The sequence below is a fragment of the Ascoidea rubescens genome (genome assembly GCF_001661345.1).
Source record: "Ascoidea rubescens DSM 1968 unplaced genomic scaffold ASCRUscaffold_17, whole genome shotgun sequence".
In the NCBI taxonomy this organism is placed as follows: Eukaryota; Fungi; Ascomycota; class Saccharomycetes; order Ascoideales; family Ascoideaceae; genus Ascoidea; species Ascoidea rubescens.
In genome coordinates this window covers 108,504-122,053 of record NW_017962929.1, presented here as the reverse complement: position 1 = coordinate 122,053, position 13,550 = coordinate 108,504, and the positions used below count along the sequence as shown (strand labels likewise).

The 13,550-nt window shown below is 29.2% G+C and overlaps 8 protein-coding genes across 8 annotated transcripts; 6 read left to right on the top strand and 2 right to left on the bottom strand.

Annotated features, from left to right (window-relative positions):
• Nucleotides 1-117: 117 nt before the first annotated feature.
• ASCRUDRAFT_22572 (glycosyltransferase family 34 protein) lies at nt 118-1,227 on the top strand (the record flags this gene model as incomplete). Its single annotated transcript, XM_020189748.1, has 2 exons — nt 118-804; nt 1,078-1,227. Coding segments are annotated over 2 exons (837 nt in total), but the record flags the coding sequence as incomplete, so codon positions are not given.
• A 3-nt stretch (nt 1,228-1,230) lies between these two features.
• TMH11 (Tmh11p) lies at nt 1,231-1,774 on the bottom strand. The gene is made up of 2 exons (XM_020188875.1): nt 1,724-1,774; nt 1,231-1,651 (listed from the first exon to the last, which is right to left on the bottom strand). The coding sequence occupies exons 1-2, from the start codon at nt 1,724-1,726 to the stop codon at nt 1,337-1,339; spliced, it is 318 nt and encodes a 105-aa protein (XP_020044851.1). The 5' UTR covers nt 1,727-1,774; the 3' UTR covers nt 1,231-1,336.
• Nucleotides 1,775-1,991: 217 nt separating this feature from the next.
• On the top strand, nt 1,992-2,584 carry ASCRUDRAFT_77795 (uncharacterized protein). Its single transcript, XM_020194005.1, has one exon. It carries the CDS (start codon nt 2,001-2,003, stop codon nt 2,400-2,402), a length of 402 nt encoding a protein of 133 aa, XP_020044850.1. The 5' UTR covers nt 1,992-2,000; the 3' UTR covers nt 2,403-2,584.
• Nucleotides 2,585-2,882: 298 nt separating this feature from the next.
• ASCRUDRAFT_82700 (uncharacterized protein) lies at nt 2,883-5,102 on the top strand (the record flags this gene model as incomplete). Its single annotated transcript, XM_020194765.1, has 1 exon — nt 2,883-5,102. The coding sequence occupies one exon, from the start codon at nt 2,883-2,885 to the stop codon at nt 5,100-5,102; it is 2,220 nt and encodes a 739-aa protein (XP_020044849.1).
• A 468-nt stretch (nt 5,103-5,570) lies between these two features.
• Nucleotides 5,571-5,771, top strand: RPS28B (40S ribosomal protein eS28; the record flags this gene model as incomplete). The annotated part of the gene is made up of 1 exon (XM_020190913.1): nt 5,571-5,771. A coding segment is annotated over one exon (201 nt), but the record flags the coding sequence as incomplete, so codon positions are not given.
• A 665-nt stretch (nt 5,772-6,436) lies between these two features.
• Nucleotides 6,437-7,593, top strand: ASCRUDRAFT_50727 (60S ribosomal eL34 domain-containing protein). Its single transcript, XM_020191079.1, has 2 exons — nt 6,437-6,541; nt 7,118-7,593. Exons 1-2 carry the CDS (start codon nt 6,505-6,507, stop codon nt 7,471-7,473), a joined length of 393 nt encoding a protein of 130 aa, XP_020044847.1. The 5' UTR covers nt 6,437-6,504; the 3' UTR covers nt 7,474-7,593.
• Nucleotides 7,594-10,499: 2,906 nt separating this feature from the next.
• On the top strand, nt 10,500-11,048 carry DDP1 (polyphosphatase DDP1; the record flags this gene model as incomplete). The annotated part of the gene is made up of 1 exon (XM_020189996.1): nt 10,500-11,048. A coding segment is annotated over one exon (549 nt), but the record flags the coding sequence as incomplete, so codon positions are not given.
• Nucleotides 11,049-11,274: 226 nt separating this feature from the next.
• Nucleotides 11,275-13,395, bottom strand: ASCRUDRAFT_72472 (uncharacterized protein; the record flags this gene model as incomplete). The annotated part of the gene is made up of 1 exon (XM_020192077.1): nt 11,275-13,395. The coding sequence occupies one exon, from the start codon at nt 13,393-13,395 to the stop codon at nt 11,275-11,277; it is 2,121 nt and encodes a 706-aa protein (XP_020044845.1).
• Between the last annotated feature and the right edge of the window lie 155 nt (nt 13,396-13,550).

The window sequence follows — 13,550 nt, the reverse complement described above, 5'->3', positions numbered from 1 at the left end:
GCTCCTCCTCAACCAAGGGCCCCTGGCATATTTGCTGACATCTTTGCTACTAAGAACGATTTCGATGATGGTGAAGACCACTCTGCTCAGAGCAAATCTGTCAATGACAAGAAGACCATTGTCATAATATTGGCTGCTAATGTTGAAGGTGGTGTCAACAACTGGAAAAGAGCTGAGGACTGGTCAATTGAAAGAACCTCGATTCTAAATAAGAAAATATACTCAAAGATCCATGGTTACAATCTAATTATAAAAGATTTCACCAAAAAAAAGAAATATTCAAATGAGTTTAGAGAAAGCTGGCAAAAGTTTGATGTCATTAGAAGTATCATGAAGGATAACGAATTTAAAGAAAACACTTGGTTTTTTTACCTAGATCTATATTCATTAATAATGGAACCAAATATGTCAATTGAAGAATTGATATTCAAAAATCTAAATCAAAAGAGTTTTCAAACATTGTCATATTTTAATCCCAATAAAATCAAAATCGATATCCCATACCTAAGTTTTGGTAATAATGACAATAGCGATAATAATAATAATAATAATCATATCGATGATAATATCAGTTTAATCATTAGTCAAGACTGCTATGGCTTTAATTTAAACTCCTTTTTAATTAAAAAAAGTAATTGGACCAACTTATTTCTAGATTTAATTTGGGAACCAATTTTTTATAAAAAACTAATTGATATCAACGGCTACTTGAACGAAGAAAGAATCTTGGAATATTATTACAGTAAACAATCGTGGATTAGAAATGGAATGTTATTCTTACCAAACAAGATGATGAATTCTTTAGTCAGTGAAAGTTATTGTCCAAATAATTACTTTAAAAATGAAAACAATAAATCTATTAAAAAGAAAAATAAAAATAAAAATGCAAATGATTTGAATAATTTGGATCTTGATAATGACATTGATTTGGATCTCGATATCGACATTGAAGATCTAGAAGAGTATGACAAATATAAAGATTCATATGGCTTTAATGATAATGATAATGATAATGATAACAAAAACAAAAACAAAAACAAAAAAAATGGCAATGATATTGATAAATTTAGCACAAAGAAAAAATTACTATACAATTGGAAAGATAGAGATTTTTTAGTCAACATGAATGGATGCAAAAATAAATTCAATAGAAACTGCTGGGAAGAAATGGAATTTTATAACAAATTAAGTAAAAACCTAAGGCTAAGTTGGTTTAAAAAACTATTTACAAAAAATATTAAATATAAAAATTATGGTGAACCCTAAATAAATCAACTAATTACTTACACTATTTTCAATATTTATATTCAATGCATATTTATATTCAATAAATAAACTAACCATAAAACTCATAGTACTTTTTTGAATAGTAAGTAGTCGTAGTGGCCCCCAAAAGCGCCAACATCAAGGGAACCTTCTTAGAGAATCTCGATGGATATCCTCTTACAATTCCAGCAGTCAATAGCCCAGAGGAAGCCAATAAAGCTAACTCCAATCCCCAGTCAGCATTTTGCTTCAACAAATATCCAGCAGAAAAATAAATTCCAGCAAACGACAATCCTGCTACAAGTGATGGAACTGAGCGTTTTTTAGCAAAGCCCATAATTCCACCAACAGCGCAAAGTGATCCAGCAGTCCAAGAAATATGATCCTACCCATAAAGACTGTTAGTATCAGTTACACAATTGAAAATCAGAAAACCAAGGATCAATTGTAAACATACCATGATAATTGTAATACGTTAATTCTTCCACCGTATCTGATAACAATTTCCTGGCTTTACCTTCTTCTGCTGAGTAATGTTATTTTCTCTCTTTATCCAGCACTTCCGAGAGTGCTCACCTGATACCGGTCTGGTCAGCTTATGTACCGTCCAGGTGGTTTTCACCAAAGTGTCAGCGCTTAAGCCGAGATATAAAGTGGGTTTCCCAAAACAGAAGCAGATATAATGAATTAACTGTTGCCTTCAGATAGAGCAGAGAATAAGATCAGCCATTGCAATGTCTTCGCAGAGCGCTTCGAAGCAGTTTTTTTGCTTGGTTTTAGAGTTGAACAATCTCATTGTCCAGCGCAAGACCTTGGATTCATTCAAAGATTGGAGCACTATTGACAGATTTATCAAAAACTACAACTATTTGATTGATGATTTTAATTTACGATCAAACTGCTTGAGCGTCTTGTCCAATCTATTCCAATCAATCAATTTTGCAATCAATAGCAAAATGAACAACATGAGTAGCGCCAATCACCTATCTACAATTAAAAATGCCCACCTATTCAAATTCTTAATCAATTGCTACTTGAAGTTTAATATCTTATCAAACAAATTTTGGTTTGTCTTGATTGTTTGTTTTACTTTATTTATACATTTCCATTCAACTGATATCTTACTAACGCTATAACCACCTTCCCGAAAGAACTTGATCCCGGATCAACCCATATCTTTACACTCTTCAATTATAGACAATTTTTTATCTAAATCTCTTTTAGATAATAATATCAGCTGGAAATTCTCTTATCTCTTGTCAAAATTATCCGATTTAAATAAAAACGATGAATCGATTAAGTTCAATTCAATTCTAATTAATTCGTCTCATTTAAAAAATTTCGATTTGAATAAATTAAATAATGTTTTAAACCAATTTTATTTATTCAATTTATTGAACAATTTATCTATTTCTAATAAGATTCCAAATATTAATACAATTATATCTCAAAACGATTCTTTTCCATTAATTTATCAAATCTCTCAATTTAGTCTATCTCATTCTAATTCTATTTCAAACTCATCAAATGATATAAATTCCTTTTATAATTTCACTCATTGCCAAATTTATAATGATTATCTCATTTTCCTACCAAACGATATTGATAATCAAAACATGATAGAAATCAATTTAAACTATCTTGAAATGATCTATTATATTCAAGATCTTGATAAAATCAACTTAAAAATTAACAACTCCATTGCCTTTCAAAATCCAAAATCTTCTTCCTCATCACCTTTCCCATCTCAATATCCTGATAATATCACCAATTATTTTAACACAGACTTCCCGATTATCTCGCTAAACAAATCTTATTCATCAAATCATTCCATCATATCCCTATCTTTAATTGATCCTCAAAATTTAAAGCTTAAAGATATTTTTTTTGATAAATTAATTAATTTTAAGAATTATAAAAATATTGCAAGAAAAAAAATTGCTCAATCCAATTTAATTATTTCGCCATTAACATCTCAGTCTTTAAAAAACAATAGAAATAATAACAACAATACACATGAAAATACATCCTTTTCAAATGTTACTACTGAAAACACATCCTTCCAGCCTCTTGAAACTTTTTTAACAAATGATACTACTAACGATGATTCTCAATCATCGAAATTAAAGCAAAATGACAAAAGCGTTAAAGATGTTTTAGAAAATTTATGTAATCAGAAAATTCCTGATTTCAATAAATCAAAAACAAATGCCCCTAAACCTGTGGTTGCCGAAGCACAAATTATTGAACAAAACACCGTTGAATCAAACATTTCTAAGCGTATAAAAGCTAGACCAAAAAGAAAAGTTAAAACAACGACAAAACAAAAACATGAATTTAAAAATTTGGAAACTTTTCAAGAATTGAAAACACAAAATAATAATAAAAATAATAAAACCAAAAACATTAAAAAAACGACGAAAAAGATTGCTGATAATAATCATAAAAAGAGTATGGTTCAACAAAAGGATAATGGTGATATTTGTATTACCACCAATGATACAAATGAAAAACAAAAGCAAAAACAAAGCGAAAATTTAATTGAAATTGTTGATAAAACAGATTTCAATTTTAATGTTGATAAACTTAAACCACTTAAAAAATACTCTTCAAGAAAAAAAGTTTTAAAATCTATAGCAAAATTGCATAATAAGGTTTATGTTACTGAATCAATAAAAAAAAAAATAAATAACAATAAAGACATTTGGGATCTATCATCAACATCTTCAGATAATGAAAAAAATGGCACAGATAAAATTGAAAATAATCTCAACCTCAATAACATTTATATAAATCAAAAATCTTTGAAAGAAAATCAAAAAAAAAGAACTAATTCTGATGCTGGTTTTGAAACTGCTGAAGAACCAAATTCCTCATCAACTCAATTGCAAAACAATAAAATATTAAAACAAAAAAATTCAATTTCTTCACAAAAATCCCAAAAAGAAAATGAGCCCGAAGAACAAATTAGTCTTACTAGCGACGATTTAGATTTAAGCATTGGCAATAAAAGAATAAATTCTACTGCAACAGCTGAAGATAATTCGTACTACCCATCATCACCGTTAATCAGTGCAAAAATAAGAGCTAATCAAAGAAAAGAATCAATGTTAAATATTAACAAGAACCATGATGAGGCATCAGATGAAGAAATTAACATTTCAACAAAGAAACGAAATAAAATGAGATATCTTATACCAGATTCCGAAGTTGAAAGTTTGCCAAAAGAAATAAGACAAGAACCACAAAATTTCATTGATAAGCCAGTAGATAGCTTTGAAAATAATAAATTTATAAAGCTAGATCAAAGTAATATCCAACAAGAATTGACTAGAAAAAACCCTCCACGAAAAGGCAGGGCCAGACGTTCAGTTATTCAACAACAAATTTTATCTTCTGTGTCTGCACAATATACGCAATCACATAGAAACCTTCCAAGAATCGAGGAAGAAACCACTCCAACAAGGATCATAAAAGAAATGGAACAAAATCAGGATGAGTGCAACGAAAAAGTAAACATAGGATCTGGACTACTTGAACAATCTAATTTTCAAACAAGCGCTCAAATTGGTGATGAAATTGAAGAAAACATTATTCAAGAAAAATTGTATCAATCACTAACCTCGATCTCAGCTTGTCTAGTCAATCGAATGAAAAACGTCGAACAAGCCATAACTTTTAAAGCCAACGAAATAAAAAATGAAGTTGAACAGAAAATTGAAGAAATGCAAAAATTCAGCGATGAAAAAATGAAGGAGTATTTACATTTTGTCAAATCGCTAAATGAGAACATTTCTTCAAGCGATGCCGAGTTAAACAAATTATTAAAAGGGTGAATTGATCATCATATTGTAGCTATCATTTTGTTTTTAAATCAGAAGTATTTAATTATTTTTCTCAGTTAAAAATTATGATTCGAATTTTGCTTTGTGTTGATTATCGTACTTAAAGAACACCGTTTGGCTGGCTTCAAAATCACCTGATCTATTTTTGGGTGGAAAAATTTGATTATTTTTTCAAACATCAAGAAGCTTCCTTCCAGACACTGTATCAACTATCATATTAAAAGAGTGTTACCAACTATATTAATACATAGCAATAATTATAATTAAGGATGGTATGTTTTGATGATTAAAATACAATGTGCAAGAAAGTTCAATTTTTAATTATGGCTCATTCAGTAATCAAGAATCAAGTGAAAAAAGCATCAATCCTTAAATGATAATCATAATTTAAATTGGATTATTCAATCAATTCGATACTTTTGCAATGATGGATCACATTTCTAACTTTTTTTACTTTAGGATTCAAAAACCCCAGTTACTCTTGCCAAAGTTATCAAAGTTTTAAACCGTACCGGTTCTCGTGGTGGTGTCACTCAAGTTCGTGTTGAATTTATTGATGGTTCTTCTCGTACATTATTAAGAAATGTCAAAGGTCCAGTTAAAGAAAATGATATCCTAGTCCTTATGGAATCCGAACGTGAAGCTCGTCGTTTTAGATAAAATTTTTGCGCTATTGGGTTTTTTTGCTATATATTATTTATGTCACTTAGATCAAATTTGATTTTAAAGAACTATAATAAATAGTTAAATGAAAGCATTAATTATTTGTGGTTCCATTTATTTTGTACAATAAAAGCTATATTAACTTTTCAAGTATAAGTCAATTGAAGGCTGGATTCACCATGACTATGACTACAATTGGGAAAATATGGAGCATAACATCAGATAAGTAGAATTGTAGAATTGAACCATCTGTTTGCACTCTTCAAGGCATTAAAATCACCAATATCTACAGATTTCATAAGCATCAGAAACATCGCTAGCTGCGTGTATTTAGTAAGTGAGTGTTCATACTGCATTAGAGCACGTGCGCATAAAAGACAGACAATGATGTGTGTATAGTCAAAAGCTCTTATCTCAATTCAAAAAAGCAGTCACATAGTTGAAATTTGAAAATTCAATCGGCGCTCTAAACCATACAAACTAAACACCTTTATATTGGAAAAGCGTATATGGTCGGGTAATCCTTGTTCATACAAAATTTACTAAGAAAAGCTAAATTTTGTATGAGAAAATTACTATGGATCTCTCCGGGTAAACCTTAAGCTTTTTGGGTTGGGAGCCAGAGGAAAATTTCAAAGATAGTCAGCGCAATGTTGAATATATTAAATTCCAAATATTAGTGATTCAGATAATTCCAGATATCCTCCATTAATATAACAAAGAATCAGAAATGGCCCAAAGAGTTACCTATAGAAGAAGAAATCCATGTATGTAATAATTACTTTAATTCCAATGAAAAATTGGTGACTAAAAATCGATGACATTAAAATACAAAAGTGATGAATATGACTGATGGGTTTTAAATGTCTTTTTAAGCAATTTTTTAATTAAATCAAATAGTCTGGATTCAAAATTCAAAGTGAGAGCAATATATTTATAAATTATCTTAGAAGATATCAACATTTTGAAGAATTGAAACACTTCTTAAATAAAAACTCAATATAAATTCGTTATAAAAGTGAATTGAAAAATAATGAACTTAAGGAGTTATATTTTTGAAAAAAAAAATTATAGATGTTTTGATTTGACTATTAGAATCGAATTTTCAAATTCAATAACAAAATGCTTTCACATCAATATGATCGAAAAGAGAAATTACTAGAAGCTAATATTCATTATATTAATTCAAATTAAATAGGTATTTAATATAAAGGAAAAGCTAAAAAAAACAATTTTCATATATTATCTGTCATAATATTTTATTATTTTAAATTATATTTTCAAAGACAATTAATTAAATTAAGTTTATTTTCAAAATTCTAACTAATTTAATTTTTTTATAGACAACACTCGTTCAAACAGTATCAAAACTGTTAAAACCCCAGGTGGAATCTTAAAAGCTCAACATGTCAAAAAATTGGGAACAAGACCAAAATGTGGTGACTGTGGTTCTGCTTTATCTGGTATTGCTACTTTAAGACCAAGACAATATGCTCAAATTTCTAAAACTCATAAAACTGTTTCAAGAGCTTATGGTGGTTCAAGATGTGGTCAATGTGTCAAAGAAAGAATTGTCAGATCTTTTTTAATTGAAGAACAAAAAATCGTTAAAAGAGTTTTAAAAGATAATGCTGAAAAGGAAAAATTAGCTGAAGCTAAAAAATCAAAAAAATCAAAAAAAACTAAATCTAAGAAATAAATTATTCGTATCAGTTAATTAAGTTATAATCTATTTCATTTGTTTTGTATAATTTTTTAATGTCGTATATTTTTAGATTTCTAATCAACTATTTGAATTCTTTCAAAAAAAAGATCAAAGTAGACATAAATATATGAGTATTAAAATTTTCATACATGTACTATTTATTACCATAATTAAACTTTTTCATATTTCTATATCAGTAATTAAACAAAACACAATACCATATCAAACTGTTAAATTGAAATATTTAGGAAGAGAAAAAAATTTATAAAAACTACAGTAAAAATAATTATGCTATATGTATCAAAAAAGATCAGTACAAAATAAATAACAAAAATAAACATTAAAGTTAGAAAACAGTGATAAAACAACATTAAGATAAAGAATCTTATGAAGATTTAGTGAAAACATAAAAACCGGTACCAAAATTGTATGTTATTGGCTCTGAACTTATATTCTCTGACGACAGGAAAGCATATTCAAAATTCAATAGCAACGAAATAAATTCGGATATTGAGTTGAATAAAAAAATGATCTCAGTTTGAAAAAAAAATAAAAAAAGAATTATATTTAAGCTTCAAGCGATTTCTGAAAAACTGCTTTGGTTTTTACCTCAATCTTTTTTTTTTTTTTTTCTTCTTCTTGATCCCAATACCAATTTTGGCTTTGGCCCTGTCTCGGTGGGGACTACTGTTTTCTTCAAAATCATTTAAGACTAAAATTATAAATCTGCATTATCATCAATAAAAAAATATTGCCCAGATAATTTTTGTTGTTGATCAAGTTGTGAGTTCAACTTATTAATACGAGGTCTGAAAGAATTTGGATCTCTTCTAAAAGTAACGTTTAAATTTTTCAAAAATCTATTACAACCAGTTAATAAACTTTCTGGGGCCTTTGCTCTAGCTGATTTAGATGGAGAACCTTCAAATACAATTACTTTATCGGCCAAATAAGTGGCCATAATAAAATCATGCTCGACAATAAAAGCTGATTTCTTTGCATGTAAAATAAACCTTCTAATAACTTTTGAGCAAATAATACGCTGTTCAGAATCCAAATAAGCAGAAGGCTCATCAATTAGATAAATATCAGCAGGAGTACCTAAAGCTAAAACAATAGCAACTCTTTGTAATTCACCACCAGATAAGTTTTGAACTTCTTGATCAATAATATCATCAATTCTTAAGGGTTTAGTAACGTCTGATTGGAATTGAGGGTTTAGGAAATTTGCTCTGATTTTTTTAAAAAATAATTGTCTAACAGTACCTTTAAATTTTGGAGCAATCTTTTGAGGTTTCATTGAAATATTTAATTTTGGGATTTTGAAACCTTCATCAGGTTCAATTTTACCAGCTAACAATCTACAAAAAGTAGTTTTACCAGTACCATTCTCACCCATCATAACAATGATTTCAGAATCTGAAAATTCACCTTCCTCGACTCTTAAATGGAAATCACCTTGAGTCTTTTGCATTGCTGGATAAACAAAAGATCTTGAGTGATCTATCAACAAAGGTTCGGAAGCATCAACCAATCTAAATTGTAGAGATTCAGTTCTAAATCTTAAATTTTCAGTTGGAATATGACCTTCAAGAAAAATATTAATACCTTCTCTGACGGAACTTGGTAAAGTGACAACACCATAGACAGATGGAACACCATAAAGAATACAGACAAAATCAGATAAATAATCTAGTACGGATAAATCATGTTCGACTACAATACAATAATTTGTGGCAGTAAGCATCGATCTAATTATTTGAGCAGCATTTAATCTCTGTTTAACATCAAGATAAGAAGAAGGTTCATCGAACATATAGACGTCAGCTTCTTGAACACAAGTAATACCGATAGCAAATCTTTGCAATTCACCACCAGATAAAGCACCAACATCTCTTTTAAGAAGATTTTTCAAATCTAAATTCTGGATTATTCTTTTGGCTTCAGCTTTTGATTTGGTTAATCTTTTTAATAATAGTTCACCAACCTTAGTATTTGGACCTTTCAATGCTCTTGGGATGTTATCAACGTATTGGGGTTTAATTATAGCATTGATATTATCTTCTAAAACTTTAGTAAAATAATTTTGCAATTCAGAACCTCTAAAGTATTTGATTATATCTTGCCAATCGGGAGGATTATCATATCTACCTAAATTTGGCTTCTGCTTACCAGCCAAAATTTTCAAAGCAGTTGATTTACCAATACCATTGGTACCAACTAACCCAAGAACTTGACCAGGTCTAGGAGTGGGTAAACGATGCAATTTGAAAGAATTTGCAGAATAACGGTGGGTGACTTCAGAATCCAAATTTGTTGGTAAATTAATAATATTGATAGCACCAAAGGGACACTTTTTGACACAAATGCCACAACCAATGCACAAATTTTCTGATATAAAAGCAATTTTGGCCAATGGAGTAACTTCGATACACAATTTACCAGTTTTAACGACAGGACATGATTTCTTGCACTCTTGACGACATTTCTTTGGTTTACACTTGTCAGTGGAGACAATAGCAATACGGGTGTTTTTATCAACCATTCTGTAGTAGTGTGTTATTAAACAGTGCAGACAACTAAATAGTCCAGAGGAAACAGGCTGAAGAGCTCCTGGAGGTGTAGCAGAATCACGAGAAGTGAGGTTGTTGGCAGCAAATCCAGCAGAGAAAACAAGCTCCAAAAAATTTTTGTGCTGTGGTGAAAAAAAAGCCCTGTGAGAGTGGGAGACACGCACTTTGACACGCACCTTCTGAGTCAGCGATTTCTGGTGGCGTTTCATTGGCCAGCGTCGACGACGCGTCCAACACGCCTTCAACACGCCGTGAGACGGGTCAGAAGAAAGATAAAGAGAACAGAGGCAAAAGACAGAAGGAAAGGTGTTGACCATGGCTGGAATAACTCAAAACATCACAAACATTTTGGCCGCTGGAGGCTCTGTTGGAGGCTCTACTGGTACTGTTTCTAGTGCTGGTACTGAAAATGGCAATGGCAGCTCGGTTTTTGCAAGGACACTGCATGCCAGAGAGGGGAGGGAGAACCAGTACTTCAATCCTGCCACTGGTGCAAGAGTGGTTGCTGGATCCATTCCCTTGAGCAGCGACTTGGAGAAGGTGTTGCTCATCACTTCCACGAGCAGCAAGTCCAAGTGGATCCTTCCCAAGGGTGGTGTTGAGAAAGATGAGTTGACGGTTTCTGATGCTGAGAACTTGGATTTTTCATTGTCAGCCAAAAGAGAGACCTGGGAGGAAGCTGGTGTCGAGGGCCTTATTGTCAAGAAATTGGGGGTTTTTCACGACAAGAGAGATGAGAAAATCTTGAAGAAGATGGATCAATTGAGTTTGAATCGTCATTCTAACAACCTTGATGATCTATTGAAACAAAACGTTATTCCTCGCACTGAATATCATCTTTACGAAATCAGTGTTGATATTTTAGAGAGCAAATACCCAGAATCTCACAAAAGAGAACGAAAATGGTGTGATTATAAGACTGCAAAGTATGAATTGCTCAAGTCAAGAAGATTGGAATTATTGGAAGCTCTAAATCATTCAAGAATAGTTAAAAATGATGATACAACTATCCCAGATTATTCAGAGTTATCTTGATTTTTATCTTAATCAATTTTGTGTTTTGAGTTGATTCCAACCAACTATCTACCGGATCCACCGTGCTTTTTTTATATTATAATACTTTATTATATTATATTTTATTATATTATATTTTATTATATTTACTTTTATCATATTTACTTTTATTTTATCTTTAGTTTTTTTTTGCCTATTTAAATTGTTTTCAATATTCTAATTCAAGTTCCTTCTTAACAAATTTAACCACATTCTTATGATCAGAACTTTTACTTCGTAGAAAACCCCAATTATTATTAACTGACAGTAATTCTGTTGTTTCATTAATTTTTGTTATAATTCTTTTTTCTTCTGTTCCTGCCATTACTCCTTTTAATTGAATTGTAGCTCCAAAATTATCCAACAAGAGTATCCTTAAATTCTCAAATATTGGCAATTCAACAAATTGATCTCCGATCTTATATTGTTCAAACTTTATAAACCTTTTACCACCATTAAAAGATTCAAATTCTTTTAACCATAAATGCAATTTAAATTTAGCTAACTTATCAATAATTAATAATCGGAGACACTTGAAATCCAATGTTCTTAAAACACCTTTTTTTACCATTTCTCTATAATCTTCTTTATAAAATTCACTTTCTTTAATATCATCAAATTCAATTAATTTTTTTTGAAATAAAATTGCTGGATCGATTTTTTTCAATTCAAGTTTCAATAAACTCTCCCTTGCTTTACTAAAAATAACAATTTTTCTCATCATTAATAAAAATAAAATCATTCTTTTCTCTCTTTTAAAGTGTAAAATCTTACTTAATCGAATATATCTATTAAGTCTCTCATTTTCACTATTAAAATAAAATGAATATAATTCTTCTTCAGTTTTTATATTGGGATTATTCCCCTTTGAAAAGAAAGGATGAAGCTTTATCGAAATACCAACTGATCGTCTTAATGAATAAATTTCTAAATATTTTAAATCTGAAAAGTTACAATTATTTTGATTTTTCTCATTTCTCATAAATTCTTGAAATAAATTATCTTTTTTATGATCTTTAATATCAAAATTATCTCCATCATCAAAATCAATATCAATAATTATTCTTAAATGAGTCAATGAATTAGGCAATGCAATTAATGTCTTCTTAAACAATAAAAAATCGTTTGTAAATAATCCAAATGATTTTAAATTGTTTGTTTTTAATAAAACTTTTGATAAATAATTGTGAAATAAATTTTTATTAAAAACATCATTATCCCTTATTTTAAAATGTTTTTTAGATAAAATTGATGTGATGTTTAAGGTGTTAAGCTGTTGAAGAAGATGATTGGAATTTTTGATTTGAGTAAATAATCTTAATGTTCTATAGTGAGTTTTATACTCACAATCTTTATTTTGTCTCCCACTATAATTTTCCACCAAATTTACATCTAGTAAATGATAAAGTAACCATAAATAATTATTGTAAATTATCTTACACGATGTTAAAAATCCCATTACTTGATAATGAAATTTATAATTTCTAAAAAAAACGTTTTCATGATAGTCATCATTTTTATTCCTGGTTTTATCGCTGTTGAAAATCATAAAAATTACTGAATTTATAATCTCAGGAGGAATTTTGTTTAAAATTAAACAGCTCTCCTGAGAGTTTATATTATTTGTATATATGCAAGAACCGTTAATTAAATGGTGATATATTGCTAAAGAAGTAGCACTTGTAATTTCTGAATTAATAATTTCATTGTTAACTTTTATGCTTTTTTGACTTTCATACAGCAAAGCATCTGTTGTTCTTCTTTTAGTTGTATTGCAGTTAAAATCCAAAACATTGTCTCCAAATAAAGACACATTGGATTTTGAATTGTTTAGATTTTGATTTGAGGAAAAAGACCAAGTATAAAATTTTTTAAGATTTCTATCTGAAGCTCCCAGGCACTTTACTTTATCATTATCAGAATTTAGAAGTTTTAAAAATTTTAATCTTAAAAGATTGAAAAATCTGGATGATTCTGGCAATTGAGAAGTGTTGGGTGAAGAAATTTTAATAGATTGATCTGATTTTTCAGTTTTGATAAAATTATTTGAATTGTTACTATTTTTTTGATTTAAATTTGAATCTAAATCATTTTTTCTTTTTCTGATGGAAAGCCTTTTAAATAATTCTGAAAAATTCTTTTTCTTGATATCACTAGCAATAATATTTAAACTATCATCAACAATATTAATATCTTTCTGATTAATTAATTCATTTTGAGAGTTTCTGCTAAGATTATTGTGAGAAGTTTTAGTATTTGCAACATCATCATTATTAATTGTAGAGTTCATTATCTTTTTGACTAGATGAAATGAGTTAGCAAAATTAGAAAAACAAAGTGTTAATATACTTTTTTATTGAAATAAATAAACGATGAAAATTGAAAAATAATAATTTTTTTGAGAATTTATTATAAAAAACTATTATTGAAATAAAAAATGCTTTT